Source organism: Diadema antillarum, unplaced genomic scaffold (genome assembly GCF_040938485.1).
Source record: "Diadema antillarum isolate AM-2024a unplaced genomic scaffold, OU_Dant_1.0 seq00000086_RagTag, whole genome shotgun sequence".
Lineage (NCBI taxonomy): Eukaryota > Metazoa > Echinodermata > Echinoidea > Diadematoida > Diadematidae > Diadema > Diadema antillarum.
In genome coordinates this window covers 1275005-1293776 of record NW_027271178.1, presented here as the reverse complement: position 1 = coordinate 1293776, position 18772 = coordinate 1275005, and the positions used below count along the sequence as shown (strand labels likewise).

The 18772-nt window shown below is 39.3% G+C and overlaps 1 protein-coding gene across 1 annotated transcript in view; it reads left to right on the top strand.

Annotated features, from left to right (window-relative positions):
* LOC139726528 (solute carrier organic anion transporter family member 4A1-like) overlaps positions 1-18772 on the top strand; it is an 81477-nt gene that overhangs the window by 46016 nt on the left and 16689 nt on the right. Inside the window, exons 4-5 of the mRNA XM_071637510.1 lie at positions 17266-17387; positions 18352-18606. Coding sequence (XP_071493611.1) covers positions 17266-17387; positions 18352-18606 — 377 coding nt within the window. The remainder of the gene's footprint in view (positions 1-17265; positions 17388-18351; positions 18607-18772) is intronic.

Here is an 18772-nt window from a genome sequence, read left to right as displayed (position 1 = left end):
GCCATTGCGTGTGTGTGTAACGTGCGCGACTCTATTAAGGATGGGTTGACGCATCCTATTATTGTTTGGATGGCACGTCAGTCCTTTGTCTGCCGACTTTCCCCTTCCCCAAGCCCGATGCTCCCGTGGGGACGGAGGAAAGAGAGGATCGGGGCCTGCCCATCATCAATCCTAACTTGCGAAGTCTTCCTCTTCGTCTTTACGAGAGATAAAAAGGCTGCAAAATGATGGAGTCGCGTACTCGAGGAAAAAAGAGGAAACATGAAACAAAGGATGGAGAATCATAAGATAATGGGAGCCATTGTCTTCCCTCGTTAGTTTCGATGAGCGAGAAGAAGCAAAGGGGAGAGCAAGAACCGGCGGGGTCCGGAACCCCGTGAATAATTGTTCTTTGTCACCCGAAATGTATCCTGCAATTACGGGCGGAATGTGATGCAAGGTGCCTGATTCATCGCGCCTCTGGGAGGCACCGCGAAGGGCAGTGTCCTTTCAATGTCTGCGGGGGGGAAAAAAAAGGGGGAGGAGGGGGACATAAAAAGATAAAATAATTGGCTTTGATCACAGTACCTCTGACTCAAAGGAGGGGGGCAAAAAAGGGGCGGGGGAGGGGGGAGGAGGTGATGGGGTTGGGGAGCAGTTTGGACAAGCTTTTTGGTCATTCCTCTCTCGCCAAAAACAATTGACCTAGATGTTGCCGGGGCAAGAATTAGAACGGTCCAACCCCTCTGGATGAAATGTGAACCAGCGATCGTCATGGCGGAGCCCCCATAAGGTATCAATTCCTGAGTAGGTTACATAGAGTGTCACTTTAGATGGCCTTTGTGTGAGTGCATTTCGTTGGTCGTTTGCTCCCTACTTGCAAGGATAGATTTTTTCTTTTAATCGTCTGTTTTTAATCTGTAGGAAACCGCACAATGTGCCTGCAATTTTCAGCTTTGATCGGCTCATCTAATATTTCATGTGCAAAAGAAAATGTAGAGAATGACATGGTGGACAGAAAGTTATCACACATAACCTCATTCCTGCCAGAGTTAAAGACACAAATGGAAAAAGCAGACTTAGAGAGCAGATGCATCATGATGTAATGATATATTATATCCATTACAAACGAGGAACTTGTGGAAAGGAAAGCTTGTGTAACAGGTAGACTCTTGCAAGTGCTTATGTATTCCATAAAGCAGGGCTCCACACTAACTTTTATTTTTGGTGGCCCAAAGGTAAACATCCGACCTTTTTTGGTGGCCCGACATGTGTTTTTGGTGGCCCTGGGCCACCGGGCCACCGGGCCACCGTTATTGTCGAGCCCTGCATAAAGGCATAAAAGTAATATTCTTATTTTCTGTTGAGAAATGATTAGAAATCAAAACTCAAATTCAGTTGAAATGGAATACATAGGCATATTTATATTCCAGTCTTTGGACAGAAGACACCAAGTTCTTGACACATCTGTTGTCAGTTTGTTTGGAAAGACATTGAAGTCACTCTTTAACCCATTGAGGATGGACTGATTTTGCTACAACACGCATTTCCCATAGACACCTGCCAAGTATACGCGGAACTCGTCCTCAACAGGTTAAATTGAATGAGGGGAGGACTTCATGCCATGAATGCAGACAAAATTTGATTTAAAAAAAAAGGGGGAAAAAGGGGGAATGAAGACATTGTTAACCCTTTCAGGACACTTTAATTCAATTTTCCTTAGAGTGAACATGTGGTATGCCTGGTCCCAGTAGACACTGGGTGAAATAGGGACCAGGAGGAGTTCACATCTCATATAGATTAGATGATGTCACAGACAACCTTATGAATATTCATGGTGGGTGGGTTGGGCGAAAGAGGATGGAGTATCAGGAATATCTAGAGTCAGTGTAGGTGTTTACACATTGTTTTGATTGCATGATTGAGTGCTTGCCCGATTGAGTGCTTGCCCATACAGTGTGAACGCGTATAAAGCAGAATGGGAAAATGTTTTATGTTGCTTGAAGTTTAATGTTTTTTCCGTCAAGCTTTGCTCTGGACTTGATTGGTGTTAACAGTATGAAGCACCTCTAAGATATCCATATATGCAGAGGCGGAGCTTAGAGACGAACCATCTGCAGTGGAGCAAGAGTGGGCACTGATACTTGTAGGTTTCTTCTTTGAGTGATCAGCTGCAAAAGCTCTCACGTCAATATTCCCCGCAGGTTTAGAACCAAATTTGCTAACAAGGGTAACATTACTGTGGCTTCACCTTGACAGTCTCAAAGAAATCCTACCGTGTAATTGAATGTTGGTCTGACAAAAATAAAGAAGTAAAAAGCAAGCCAACAAGGTGAAGACAAATAAAGCAGAGTAAAAACAAATCCACGAGTTCAAGGAACATTCACGATTCCTACAACAAGAGTTTCCTTTACCCTCTTTAGACCATAACTTCTTGATGTGCAGACCTTGTTATGTCTGGTACTCTCTCATGTGTGCTGTTAACCTTTGACCCTGTATCCCAATTCAAGGACAGTTCAAGAGCGGGGCTGTTCAGAGGTGATGCTTTGAAAAAGTATAGTACAGTCTGGAAACAAAAACAACAACAACCAAGAAACAAACAAACAAACAATTAGATACACAAACTAACAGCTACCCAAGAAACAACAAGAGCAAAGTTCAGTGCTTGTTGTTTTGTTGTTGTTGTTGTTGTTGCTGCTGCTGTAATGAGTCTGCCTGGTATTGAATTTACCAGATTTTCAAAATGCAACCAATCATAATGAACAGAAGTGAAGTCAGAGATTTCTCGCTTTGAATAAGAACCAAGTCGATATCAGAGGATAATTTATGACCAGTCCCCTTGGGAGATGTAATGATTGTCCATTGAATCTAGAAATGGCACACCCTGAGAAACTGAAACATGCTATTGTAGCCTTCAATTCACCAACGTGGAAGGAAACGAAAAAGCTGCGTGTGCTAACAGGTCCTTGTGAAAAAAGCAGGTTGGTCGTTTCACCTCCAATGCCTAGCCCACTTCTCGTCATGTCATGCACGTAGACGCAGATCAGTCGGTAATGACGTGTTGGTTTTTCTTCTTTTTTTTCCTCCCATTTCTTTTTATTTGTCAGTTCCCTCACCTTGTGAAGGAACTTGTTCATTAGCAGTACCAAGAAATGCAGATATTAACCACAAATTGGTCTTCTGTTATTCTGGGAATGTCCCACTGTGAGTTTCCAGTTAGTATTTATTCATATTGGTATTTAGGGTTTCTTTTTTCACCAAAGATATTAAATAGAATGTTTTTAGATTGCCAAATATGTCTGGTGTGTTTTCTTAGATGTTTTGGCATACTTGAGATGCATGAGTTTTTCAAATTTAACCAAAATGTAATTTTTGCCTTCAACATAGTATGGTGCATCAGTTTAATATTATATATTTTTTCTTTAATCTAGAGAGGTGATAGACAGCCCTAGTACAGCACCATGCTTGCGGGATTGGATGGAGAAAAAAAATGAAATAAAAAATCTTGTTAAAATTACTCACATACTGGGGAGCATTGGAGAAAGGTTCAATGAAATTTTATAAATAAAATAAAATAAAATTGTTGATTTCAACTAACATTTGTTTGGGGGATACAGTCAGTACAACGCCCTTTTCTGGCAAGTTCGTGCACCTCTTGCGAAATCAAATTGCCTTGTGTTTATAAAGACAAATGGGACATCGAGACTCAGAAGTTGCTGCTAAAGTTGGTAGACTGGGATAGGGGATTGACATACCCCAACAGCAACAAAACATTAATCAGGAACAGTTGACTGGCGTATCGGGGTAGAGCCCTAATATTTGTATCTGCCGGAATGAGTTTTCTGTCCATAAGTGAAAGTCCTGAGAGTAATTGGATTAGTCGTATCTCCTCGTGGGATTTATCTGAAGTTGAGTAATATGTCTTGGACCCATCTTCACTTCATCGTGCCTTCAAAAGTTTGTTGTCTGCCCCGTAACCTTTCAAATCTTGGGGGAATTTAGCGGGGAAAGACGAATCACCATCTTCTTATCATGAAATTGGCACCTCTAGATTTTACTGCATTGTCAAAATTGGAGAAAATTTTAGATGGAAGTGGTTTAAAGTCGTAACATCTGCACAAAAGCAGAGAAGAAATTTATCCCCGAAGACTCATTGCAGCTGTATCATGACACGGCTACAATTCTTTGAAGGATAGGATATAACTTATTCTTTTTAATTGCATGTCAAAGAAAACAAGGGAGAAGTTGGTGAAGATTTAATGGGCTCGTCAGAGGTGAGCTTGTGAGTTATAATGGACATCTCTACTTTTACCACTTTGCAAATGTTGCTGCAACTGACATCTCACTTTTGTCAAGATAGGTGAAATTCTAAACTTCCCATTATTTTCTTTTAATAGTTGAGGTCCAGTTTTGACAGAAACCTGTACCATTTTGTGTGGCTGGTTTTACCCTGTTCATTCAAGCCAACCCGAAGATGATAATGGATTATTACCCAGAGCATACCCACCCTTACCAGTTGCTGACATTGAAGAATTGAAATCTTCAAGTCTTCAATCCAAACTTGTGTGTTGATATGATCCTCCCCGAAGCATTCTCGTGCAACAGGAGTAGTAATCTGATCCCACCTGAGGGCAAGCGGGCCAATCCATTAAACCAACACACTGGAGCCAGCTGTCAAATTGCCATTCATTATGGACACCAATCGATCCATCATGTTATTTTGGATCCAATTTGCTGATGGCAGCTCCTGATGTATTCGTTAATTCATCTTTTTCTCCCCTTTTTTAAATCATACACGGGGAGGTATGGTACACCTTTCAGACTAACTCGTCGCCCTTGACCTAGGGTTCTGCTCCCTAATAGATGTAACCAGCCAATCATCCATCATTAAGCCTATGATTATACCACCACCAATATGTAGGGGTGGGAGCAGGGAGAGAAATAGTGGGGTGCAGTACAGGGGTGAAGTTTTTAACTTGTTGATTACTACAGTGTTCATGTATACCAGAGTACACTAGGGCAGGTATCTATGGGAACTGTGTGTTATACCTAAATCAGCTTGTCATCAACAGGTTAAGGTCAGAGCTACCAAGTCTCACGCATTCTGCGTGAGACCCAAGCATTTAGGGGCCGTCTCACAATCTCACGCATGACACCTATTTTTCTCACTCATCGGGCAAAGTTTGCAACCTGGGCCTATAATAATGAGCATAGCTCAAAAGATTAAAGTGATAGTTGCAATTGAAGGTATATTTTCCTTTTGTCTTTCAAAATAAGTAAAAAAATAGTCACTTAAGGATGCACCTGATCGCACCATTAAGAGCTAAAAATTGAAAAAGCTCCCTACCGTGGGAGGCCACAGGGGGGAAAAACCCCTCCCACACCCTCGCTCGCGCGAACGTTCGCTCACCGAGATGGCGAGTCATGCAAATCTCACTCATAAAATTTTTTTGAACTTGGCATCCCTGTAAGGTGTGGCTGCAAAATAGTAACGTTACACTTCTTCTTACACTTAACCCACTGAGGGCGAGCTGATTTTTCTATAACACGCATATCCCATAGACACTTGCCCGAGTATACTCGGGACTAGTCTCCAACGGATTAACTGTGAAACAACGGGGCAAAATCAAACAAGAAGAATACAACAACAGTTTATCAAAATTAGATCAAAAAGTCATGCGGTTATGAATTTCCTGGGAGATTTTTGCTGTATTTAAAGGAAAACGATAATATCTCACTGTGATAGATTTCAAACAAGTGCACACTTTAAGGTCACGTGGCCAAATGATCTTGATGGAGCTCATTCAAGAGCCACTTAACTGTGTGATGCATTGTTAATGAATCGCCCGGTATAATGAGGACCTCGGTAATGAGAAAACGTCGTCAGAACGGTATCGGTACAGGAAGCTATTTACGCTTTTAATACATTGCCAATCATCACCATCATTACATCCCTCTCAAAATACCAAAGAAGGTCACAAAAGTTTGTGATATGGATGACGAGTTACATGTACAGTAACTAATGGTGATGGCGTTTGATAGCTGCTGGCTGTGGGATCCAATTTGGAGCAACCCAGTCGAGTTTGAAATGTCAGCAGACCTGTCAGTTCAGTGGATTTCTACATCACAACATCATCAAATATTCTGATGGTGGAAAAGATCTTGTCGGGACGTGGGCAGCCACCAGACAAAAAAACAGAAAAGAAAAATCAGATAACAGCACACCTTGTCTGTGATGCTTTACGGCAGAATTTCAGAGGACAGCACAGAACGCATGGCACTATCAGTCTGCAGACTTAATACTGTTATGCTCTCTTTTGATTTGCAATAAAACAGAAATTGAATTGAATTGGATTGGATTGGATTGGATTGGATTGGATTGGATTGGATTGAATTGAATTGAATTGAATTGAATTGAATTGAATACAGATGGATTTTGAATCAAAAAATGGCCAGACATGCAATTGTTACCATGAATCACAAAGACTACACCCACCCCACCCCTGCAACGCCCCCCCCCCCCCAAAAAAAAAAAGGAACAGGTTAATTTTGCAATTGGTTGAAAATTTTTCAAATTTGTGTCTGTAAGGACCATTTTATATGTTGGTTATAAGTTCAAACAAAAGTGACCTTTATCCTCTGTATGTGTATATCTAAAGCTTGGAAATTGATAAAATATGATACTTGGGGTTTGTAAAACTTTGAATACCATCATGTTTGACATACCCTTTCCCCATTTTTCACTTCATGCGTGTGGTAGATGAAAACATGCTTGGGAAAGCCCTGCAGAAAACTGCACAATAGCCATCAGTGACACTCTTGTGCTTTAGAATAATAATCATGAATAGAAGAGTTGGTATGCCAAGTTTCAGAATAATCTGATAATTGCATCAAAGTAGTTGCTATTCATAGTTTGAATTCATTTTATCCCCCACCCCTACATGTACAATAAGGAGTCAATCATTGCACTTAAAGTGACTAGTACAACAATTAACTTCAAAGCCCTTCGTTTTCAGAGTGACTTTTCTAAAGCTTGGATTTTTTCTGTCTCTTTAACTACATGTATTTCATTGGAATAAGAGCATCCAGTTTGAACAAAGTATCATTCTTCGCATTCTACATATTATGTCTGTATTTCCAAATTGTATAGTATGGCAACTTTCTATTGGTAATGGGATGCTAGGGCATGCTTTCACAAAATTGCAAGTACATTGTACATGTAGTCATATCATCACCATTTGATTTTACAGATACTGCTTCACAATTTAAAATCCATGTTATCTAGATTACGTTAGTATGATAAAGGTATTGAAAGAAATAACAGCTGGGCCTTCTCTTGAGAAACATGCATATCTTTTCCTTCACCAGTGTTTCATTCATGTACACTGTATGTACGAGACCTTTAAGTTGTAAAACATGATCATATTAAGCCTACCCGCCCTGAGTTTAGGCTAATTGGCAACTGATTAGACTACGTGACCTTGTGTGCAAAAGTGATGAGAAAAGAAAGCATTAACTTTTAATTAGTCCATCAATTAGAGTCCATGACCTTTCTATTTAGCTGTCAATTGCATTTGTAAGACAGTCCATATATCATAGAAGGCTTAACGGTTGGTTTAAAGGTACTGTATTGTCAAAGCTGTCAGTCTCTCTTCAAGCCCTCCAAGAGTTTTACCTAGAAATGATCCTTGCGTAGGTTTTGTATAGTACACATATATTGCAAAATTTGGGTTCAAACTTTCATGCACAATTGTCCTCGAGGTTCCTCGTCAAAGAGAGTCCACTTAAGTGGCTAAATCCTCTATCTACGGTCAAACGTGAATCTTAACCCGTTGACGATTAGTCCGGGGTATACTCAGGCAGGTGTTTACAGAAAATGAGTGTTATAGCAAAATCAGCCCATCCTCAACAGGTTAAAAAGATTCCATATAAGGAAGTATCATAAAATGGGTAGCAAAAATCCTGCGATCTCATTGGTTGAGAGCTGTGTGTTGATTTTTACTGGCCGCATGCTGCCTCACAGTGGTAAACATCCAGTCTTGAATATTTGCCACCTTCACTGGAATCTAGTAGTCAGAATTTCAGGGGTCATGTTTGGATTGAATGAAGATTATTGGCAAGGCAACTCACACCTAAACACATACACACTGATTTTAGATGAAAATTTGATGCCTGTGAACCCAAACGGAAGCAAATGAAAAAAAAAAGAAGAAAAATGTTAGAAATCATGAGATCTTGGAACAAGGAAATCTCTTCTAAGGAAATAATAGAGGTCGCGATCCCTGTCACGTAATGCATTCTTTCCACTTTTTTGCACTCACAGCGTGAGCGAGGTAATCCACAGGAAATTGTGGCAACGTAAGAAAGCCAAAGAAATCAAAACCTCCAAAGGTCCCATCTAATTTCACGACCGACATAAGATTTAATCCAGAGCAGCAGTGGTGGGTGCAGGTACCACGTATGCACCCCTCAAACCAGTTTTGCTCACGTACCGTGGGCAAAAATACGCTATCCTTACTTTATTACTGGATGATTCACTCTTCAGTTTGGGTGCAAGAAGACCAAATTTATCATTGATTTTTTTATTATTTGATTTTATAAATTGAATTAACAGAATCTATTTTACACCTCTCTCTCTTTAGCATTGTATCACTCTACAATAACCATAATTTGTATTGACTCATATTGATATTGATATGATAGTGTATCATAATTCATGGGGAATGCTGTATTATATTTGTTATCAATATCCCTACCTCTTTGTGTTCCTGTTTATTATTTTCATCACCATTGTCTCGCAATAGTTCTCTTTAAAAAAAGAAAAGAAGTGATGATGATTAAGATGATGATGTCCCGTGCAGTAATAAAGCTTGACAGTGCTGACATTTCTCTCCAAGAGAAAAAAGGGTGAGTGGCACGCCACTGGAGGTCGATACACTCTACATGATGTACAGTGTATTCCACAGTGACAAAGATCAAGGGTAGTACTCTTAACCTTGTCTTAACACCGTGACAGTATCTCTATAGGATGAGGTCAAAGTGAGAGGGGCGAGGGAAGGGGGGTAGGGTGCAGAGAAACCCAGCCCTCGACTGATGGAAAGTGTTAAGCTTGGGGCCATTTGGGCGCATCCCCGATAAATATCTCCTGACAGCTTGGTGCCAGCTCGGAAACTTCCACTTCCCACCAACCAGACCCCTTCCCTCAAACTTTGCATCACCGTCCAGCTGGACTTCTCCCCTCCGGTCATAAACCCTGGTCACATCCCACAAATAAACATAACAAAACAAAACAAGTGCATTAAACAAACAGGCATACAAACAAACAAGAAAAATGATCAACTAAACAAACATAATGGAAAGTACAGCTTAGCAGATAATGCAGCCAACAAATCTTTTCCTTAACCACAAATTCCCTTGAAACTGTTCTGCCTAAAGAGAGCAAAATCTTGTATCCTCTGCAGATGGTTTCAATTCTTGTTCAGTCTTTTTCTTTGTGCTTCGTTTCATTTCCATAGCAAATGAAGAGCTGTTGCCAAGCAACCACATGGTCATGTGACCTTAGCAGCTCACAGGATATCACTGTTATACTATTCAGTGAGACACACACCAGAAGGTAGATTGTATTTCACAAGAAAAGAAGAAGTACGTACAATTGTAGAACTTTTGACTGTCGAGATGTCATCATGAGCTAGATTGCATACCTATCAATCAGTTTTTAGCCATTTGCTGATTTGATGGAACAGCTAAATCTGAAAGCATCATTTTTGTCTTGATTGATTTCCATAATTTAAAAAAGCTATATTGAAAAGAGAGAGACTATATCTTATGAGAACAAAAAACTGATAAAGAAGAAATGAGCCTTGAGTCAAGGCTAGCATTGTCACACATTGCATGACATCTGTCATCTAGAGCTTTTGATGAGCATACAGCATTTACTTTAAAGTGCAACCATCAATCCTATTGCTATATATCAGCTTCAGTCCCACTCATGTGGTTCTCTGTAAGCCATTGATCTGCCCGGCTCAGCCCCACGGAGCCTAAGCTTAATATTGATGGGACCCTACACTTGACATTTCTCTCCCTCTAGATTTTGTAGATGCTCTCATCCACTCTCTCTCTCCTGCTTAAACTTGAGAAGGGTTTTAGTGGAATTAACCCTTGACCTTTGCACTTGTGGCGTGATCTCCTTCTCCACCCTGCTCTTGTCCACTACATCTGCTGCCATTTTATCTGGGATCCAGAGAAGAAGAGTTGGTCACCATCCACTCTTCTTTAGAGAAGAAGGTCATCCCGGTGAAGATGACTGCCGAGATGCTGGCACATCAGAGCACATGCTTCGATCTCACCGATAGTATAGTGCCCTATTCGTCCTCGGGGAGGGTCACCGATCCCTTTATTGGAAATTGTAAATCCAGCAGCATCAGTTACAGTCTCTTAAAATGGATGGCATTTTTTTTTTCAGTGAAAGTGGCGTGTTACAGATCAAAACAAATTTATCAACAGGTTCTCGAAACAACAATAACAAAGTTTGTGGCATGTCATTTCCATGGCTGTAGGATTTGCATCCCTTTCCTGCAAAGAAGAGTAATATGTTAGGTATTAGATATTGTTTTGTGGTCTGCTTGGTAGCAGAGGGTAGTAAGTCCTCAGCAGTCCATAGTTTCTTTTTAGTAATTATGCATTCACATAACATTTGGCTAGGATAAGATGACTTGGATCATACAACTAGTTATTATATCACTGTAAGTAATGGTCACTAATAGCAAGTAAATAAATAAATAAATAAATAAATAAATAAAGGGGAAAAATGAAGAGGTAACACTTGATACATGTTTTGTTAGATTGTGTAATAGGAACTTTTTGTGTTTACTGTAGGTATGCTTGATGTCAGACATATCCACATAAGCAAAATAATACATGCTTTGCATTGGACAGTAGTATTAAACAAAACATGGTTATGCAGTGCAGAAGAAGGAACTTTTTCCAGATGTTTGAACTTTTCAGAGCTTTAGATAGGAATGTCGTGCAGCAGAATGATCATTGTAATGTAATGTAGTATATCTGTCAAGGAATGAAATTACTGCCAACTGTAACTCCAGAGGGAGCTATTGATATCCCCAGTTGGTATGTCTGTAGGTGTGTGGAAAGGCATGGAGCACCATTTCTTTATCCCCCTCCCCCCCTCCCCCCCTCCCCCCCCCCCCCCATGAGTTCTTGATCACTATTGATTTAATATCCCTATTATGGAATCAATGAAGGAGCACTGATTTTAGCAGAAACTTACTGACTGTGACGTTTGATAAATCACTGAAAAGTGATTTTAACAGAACTTTACATGGTATACTGGGTTACAATAAGCAGTGGTCTAAAATCAAGAAAATGTCAGATTATATGAATGTATTTGATAGTATGTACAGGATGATTCATCATCATCACCCAAAAGCCCACTTTATGTGACTGGAATTTTTATTTCAACTATTAAATGCATGGTATTTCATTTTCATGAATTCTACAAAGCCGGAAGGCAGTTTTTAAGGATGAGCTTTTTGTTTTCAGTAAACCACACATGACTTCTTGTAAAATGCATTTTGAAATTTATTGTAGAACTTGATTGCCAAATGCATCAAATATCTCATTCATATCTAGCCTTAATATAACATCTATTATAACTGTAGCAGATGGTTTATGATATTGTTTTTCTGCTTTAATTTTTTTCCCCTTTTTCCTTTAACATTGTCAATGTGCAGTCACGGAACATTGAACTGCATTTTCTTATACCACATGAGATATTACGGGAAATATATCATAATGTCTAGACTGGCCCCAGAGGGATGCCATTTGAGAGATTCAGTTTCATTAAATCATGACCAATAGGAACATGTTTATTGCCTAATGGATTGAGCAGTCAAAGCAGAAAACATACTGGAGGCAAATATATGTATTAAAGAAGATACATTTGTATTCCCCTAGTATGCGAGTATATATTATATATTTGGATATTAGGGGAATATCTTCCTTTTCTCCCTCTTACATCTAGGGTATGTAGAATTCTACACTTCTCTTTTTACGTCCATCTGTCTATTTCTATCTTCTGCCCCTCTCTTGTCTATTCTTTGGTATATTTATACATTTGCATATATCTCAAAAAGAGTATAATGTATATATCTCTCTCCCTCTCTCGCTCTTCCCTCTTTTTTGTCTTTCTTTCCCTCTCCTTTCCTGTTGTCTCTCCCCTCCCCCCCCCCCCTCTCTCTCTCTCTCTCTGTCATCCTTTTTTACTGTATCTCTTTCTCTGCCCTCCTTCCTCTGTTTGTAAGGATAGTATTCATCTGTTTTACTTTCCGTATACATGTATCTAGCTGTTCATAAATATATAGGTCCTTCTGGTTTATATTTCATATATTTCCTGCACCTGTTTTGTTGCTCAAAGTTATGCCGAGTATTTCTGGAAGGGCCTTTATAGACATCAATCCATGAATCCAATAAATCTTTTTGATCTTAATGAGGAATGTTTCATTTGTTCCAAACTTGTATAGAAAATATATGTTTATTTGTTTTTAACTGCTCTAAACATAATTGTGAGTTTACAGAACAGTATTTCTTCAGAGCTTCAGTAGATGGAATATTTTGTTTTGGACAAATTGCAAGTAGGCCTACTTGTATCAAAACTGTTTTGAAACAGGTTTGGTATTGAGCCAATTCATCATTTATACCAAACATACATTTGCTTGTTGTTGTTTGAGTGTGTGTGAATGTGTGTGTTAGGCTCATTCAAGGTTGATTCATATAACTGCAAGCTGGGGCAGGGGCTTTGGGACCTGTAAATCTTGGAGACAAATCTACTGCCTACTGAAGAAATTGAAGCACATTATTAGAAGAGAAGAAGTAAGGAAAGCTGACAAAACTTCCCCCATGGTGGATTAATCCTCTGCCAGTGACTGAATGTTGACCTCATGGGAGGCTAGCCTTGCCTTAAATGTCGTGTATTTGTGATTAGTCTGGCATCAATGTTACCTTGCACTCCAGTCAAGTTCCCTACAGACTCTCCTCCAAATATTCTCCAAGGGCAGTCAATACAATTTCACAGAAAGAATGTAAAACTTTGAGAGATGGCATTACCCTACCAGACCTTGCCTTGACGAGCACCTCAGTCCCATAAGTGACAACATAGCTAGCCTTCGTCAAAGCCTGTCATGCTATCAATTTGAGTGCTGACAATTCACAAGTGAAGTCTATTAAAAGCCAAGTTTGTCAATGTTGGGACATTTAGATCTGTAAATGTGATTGCTATTCATGAGCTGAGAGAAAATATTGTCTGGCATATCAAGCCTACTGAATAGATGTATTTCAGTCAATAGATAATTCAAAATACTCATTTTGACCAATGAAATTACTAGCATTTGTACCCCTCAGCCACCAGCACAAAACGCAAATTCATTAACTTCTTTGAATAGACCTCTACTGTTTAGATGTAAATCTTGTTCCCAAGAGCTGGCAGCAAAATGCAATAACTCACAGATATCCATACAGAAATCTGGATTGGTCTCCAGAAACCCTTTTGCTGGGGGTTTGAGTCTGACATTAGTCTGCTTGATTCTCTAGCAAATAAAACAGTGGGAGTGTCTGTGACAAATGCTATTTACCATTGCTACATCAGTGGTTTGGGCACATGGTGCAGTAAATGTCTAGCCTCATCTCAAGGGGATAATCCTGTCTGATGGTTATCGAACATTAATTCTTACCCCCTCCCCCTTCTCTCTCTCACGTCTGCTCCTACCACATGCTTCTTATTGAGGTTTATTGCATGGTGGGAAGGTGCCAGACACCATCTCTGCAAAGTTCTTGAACAAGGACAGTGTCACAAACATGTTCAAAAAATGAAGAACAACTTGTAAAGAAAAACAAAACGTGTGAAGTGAACCTTAAGTGAACCTAGACATCTCATTTTTCTTGAGTGTGTAGATATTTGTGAAATGGATATTTATGGGAATTTAACATTTTTACCCAAATTTTGGTCAAGGGTGAATGAGTCCAGAAACCGTATAACAAAAACAAACAAACAAAACACAAACAACCTTTACTGCCGGTTAAATAGATATTTATATGAAAAACATGGCCAGCCTTAATTGTTTCCTATAAATTTCCAGTCAATTGGTTTTTAACCCATTGAGGACAGTTTTATTTCACTACAACACGCATTTCCCATAGACACCTGCTCGAGTATACTTGGGACTCGTCCTCAACAGGTTAAAATTTGATATACTTGGATCTGTCAATGACAAATCAAAAGATTCAGGTGTAGGCGAATGTGTTTTAGTCTTTGTTCGTGTGCTCTGTGCTTCAACCATTAATATCAGGGGGAAAAAAAGAACCAATGATGTGCAAGACACAGCATATTATTCTTGACCCATAGAGAGTCCTGATATTCAATATTTATTGATCTCAAAGGATGATGAAAAAAAAAAGTTGGTGATAAAAGCTCAGCATGTGCTGGCTAATATCCAGTTGATACTGATAATAAGAGTGTTATTCCAAGGCAAAGAAGTCTTTGGAGTGCTTGCTCCTCAACTTCTAGGCCGATGATGTCGTCTGGCAACAGACCATTCTGCCTCAGTTCTAATAGCACAAAGTGAATGGAGGGGAACATTCCTTGAAAATTTGACAGTCTTGTCACCCCGCATTTTAAAGTTAATCGTTCAGTTTTTATCTATCTTTTTTTGAGGTGTGGTCTCCTCGACATCATTTTTGTCACCTTCCAAAGTCCTCCACAGTTGATTGCCAGGTCAGTCAAGCAGCAAAAATTGATTTGTCCCCCCCCCCCAACATTTTTTTTTCTTTTTGAAAATGTGCAATGGTGATGCATAATGTGACTCACTTCCACACACCCACTGGTTCAGATTTAACCAGCGAGTCGGGGGGGGGGGGAAGTCAGCCGTCTCGGACCTACAGCGAGGAATTTCAGGAGTAATTTCTGGGATGCCGCGCTGAAATGCATGATGTACTTCTCACCTAGGAGCAAGCATTCGGTGGCCGATTAATTATGCGCGTTTTGCTTGTTGCTGTTTTCTGATTGGCTGTCCTGTTCAATAGAAACTTCATCTCAGAAAATAGAAATCGTTTGGCTCAATCCTGTCCAGAAGTTCATCATTATACTAGATTTATTCTGTCACGTACACAGCTGGACTAAACGGGTAGCAAATCTCTGGCAAGCTGCCATATCTCTTAGATAATAGGTTAATAGAAACATATGATATTGGGGATGATATTGGAAACAGTACATCATGTTTAATACAACAGGTTAATAGAAACATAATATTGGAAACCAAATTACATGTCTGGTACAACATTTTTATGGAAATATTGGAAACAGCATGCCATGGTGAATGCAAAATATCAATAGAAATATTGGAAACAATGTACCATGTCTTATGCAATAATACAATATGTCGATATAAATGATTATGATATTGGAAATGATGTTCCATTCCTAAAACAACAGCTCTTAATGAAAATACATATTTGACACAACTTGCCATGTTTAATGCAACAGTTTGATAGAAACATATATTGGAATCAATATACCTTTTTTGGTGCAAAAGGTTAATAGAAACATTATATTAGAAACAATGAACCATGCTGTATTTTGCAGAAGAAGAAAGTATATTCAAACCTATGTAAAGTGTGCAAGAGTTATTATACGACCTGGGGGGGGGGGGGGGGGGGGGTTCACGAAGAATTTCAGTCAAACTTAAAATTTAAGATTGACTAAAAAATATGGTAAGGTATGTGTGTCTTCAATGTTGCTCAACTTTCTAATGAAAATGAGGATTTTGGAGACTTTTACTTGTAGCCATTGATAATACAAGTTAAGATAAATAACAGTGGAATTATTTTGTAAACATAAAGGATAATTTGAAGTGACTGGTGATTAGGCTAATGAAATTGAACAGGGAAACCAGCGGCATACCATAATTTTTAGTCAATCTTAAATTAAGTTCAACTTCGTGAAGCACCCCCTTGACTCTTAGAGTTTCATTGGCACTATGTCTGCATATGAAACATTAATAAGATGTTAGGCTGGTGGTGCAACGAGGGTTGAAGAAGAATGCCTCAAATTCTCCACTGGAAAAGCAAACTTGCCAATCCCTGATTTTTTTTAATGAATTGTTACCTACAATATTCAAAACAAATTTCCTGCAGAAATGAGACAAGTAGCTTCATCCACCACATCAAGAAAAAAAAATATGTATTTTCGTTATGGCTTGAGTCAGCATGTAGCGCTTTTGCACCATGGTGAAAAAGTGTGACGAATATTTGGCGCTATCATCATTAAAAGTACTTTGTATTAATGTGCTCTTTAAAAATGCAGAATAGAATGACTTGCAACTTGAACTCATTACCCATGTTAATCAAGTGCACCATGAATTATGTCTATAATTAATGACAGCATCTTGCACACAGTGAATATTAAAACAATGCTTCTCCTCACCCCCCCCCCCCCCATTGCACTCCCCACCAATATATGAAGCTAAGATGTACACTACGATCTATCTTGATACGTGCAGCCTTTGAGTGTGTATCACCAAACAAAACAAAACTAGCTACTTGTCTCATTTCTGCAGGAAATTTGTTTTGAATATTGAAAGTAACAATTCATTAAAAAAAAAAAAAATTAGGGATTGGCAAGTTTGCTTTTTCCAGTGGAGCCTTTAGAACAGGGATTTCCCCCACAAAAAAAAAAAAAATGACATGCCCCCTAGGATTTCCTTATTTGCAGTTTCATTGTTACCAGAGCCGGAAATGAGGTGTAGAATATAGAAAGTATCCTTTCTGAGTAACCAAATATGTTCCCGCAGCTAAGTTTTCCGGGAGCAAAACTGCATTATGTGAAGCCAAAACATGATCACACTGTGTGCACTGTTTCCATAGTAACTCTGTCACAAAGAAAGAAAAGGAAAGAATGAACTAAGTTGACAATTATATCATATTCATTGCAATTTATGCATACTGGAAAGTGATGGTATGATTATTGCACTTTTAAATACTTATTGAAAACGTGATTATAATCTTTCTGATACCTTTAGTATCATGCAGAAATAAAACATGGTGTCTCCTGTTGCCAAATATTCCTGAAATTTTATGTATTCAACATTCAGTTGCACTCACCATGTTTCTTCCAGAAAAAAAAAAAAGATAGTGGAAAATATTCAAATGATGTTGATTCATCTGTTATTCATTTATTCAAATTTTGTTTTGTATCTGTTTATTTTCATCTTTATTCTGCAGCCTCGGACTGCAGCCAGACAGCCCCCTCTTTGTCGGCGCCTGGTGGATGGGCTTCATCCTGACGGCCCTTCTAGCTCTCAGCGTCATCATTCCATTTCTTGCATTCCCAAAGGCACTTCCAGGTAAGTGGGGTCAAAGGTCACTTGTCATTAATTGTGTATGCCATATATTTTGCGATGGTATTTTATTTTCACTAATTTTGCGAGTCAGGTGCTATTTGCAAATTGAAAACACACAAATATATCAACTTTGATCTCCACGTGAATGTGATGTGCAAGTACACCTTTCTCCGTTCAGTACTGTGCTCCATAATTGGGAATTTAACCACTCGTGAAATTGTCTGGAAGTCCCTATTCGTAAAAATAAATTAGACTCGCTAAATATTACAGTATTAACCGTTTCTGTGTCATTGAGTCAAATGTGCACAAATTTCAAACACAAACCAATGGACAAGAAATGAATGTGCCAATCAGTGGGTCAAACAGATTACACATACTAGAAATTATCATGTTTCTTTGAGAACTGGTAGAAGCAGGACTTTACAGCTTTTTCCTCAGGTTGCCCATTTGGGTCACTAAAATCATTCAATGTAAAAATTTTGGTGGCCAAAATCAAAAGATGTAGTCTCCAAAATAAGAGCTTAAGAGCAATCTGTTTTGAATCTTAGTTGCCGGATCGGGCCACCGTAAGATAACTGGATGAGACAGATATTCTCTGTATACACTGTTGATATTATTTTGAAGGGATGGTTTTATCGTAGAATACAGAAACGAGACATTGTGAGTTTTCTAGAACTGTATTGTAGTAATGTACCTTAAATGAGGGGACTGCATTATACAAGTTTGCTTTCTAGCAGCCCCTCAAATCTCATTTCCTGTCTGTAATGAAACAAGATGCATTTCTGTGTGATATTATGTTACATGAAATATACTATGCTATCATTTTGATTTTTTTAACATTCATGTATATTGTTTGCAAATGAAAATTAAAAGGGAATAAACTGAACTGAATTAGAAACATGGTTGACCATTTTTGCTTTGTTTTCATAATTTGTTTTGTTTTTTTTGGGCTTAACTCCAATTGCAGGCCAGAAGGAGCTGGCGAAGGCGCGAGTGAACGAGGCGCACCGCGGCGCTGAATTCTCGTCGAGGGCGGGCTTCGGCGGCAGCCTGCGCGACTTCCCTCGGGCCACCCTGGCCCTGGTGCGCAACGCACCCTTCATGTGCATCTGTGCCGCCGCGGCCACAGAGTGGTTCCTGCTGGCGGGATTTGCGGTGTTCGCGCCCAAATTCCTGGAGTCGCAGTTCAGTCTCTCCTCAAGTTGGGCAGCGCTTCTTGTCGGTGAGTTAGGGCAGGCACACAAGATTCCCCCCCCCCCCCCCAGTCATTCATATATTACAGCTACAAATTGCTGTTCCATTTTTTACAGCTCTGTTCTGATTGGTCAATATTAGTAGGGCACCTAATTTTAGTTGTTAGGCAGGTGATTGCCGAATTTAAAGCCATG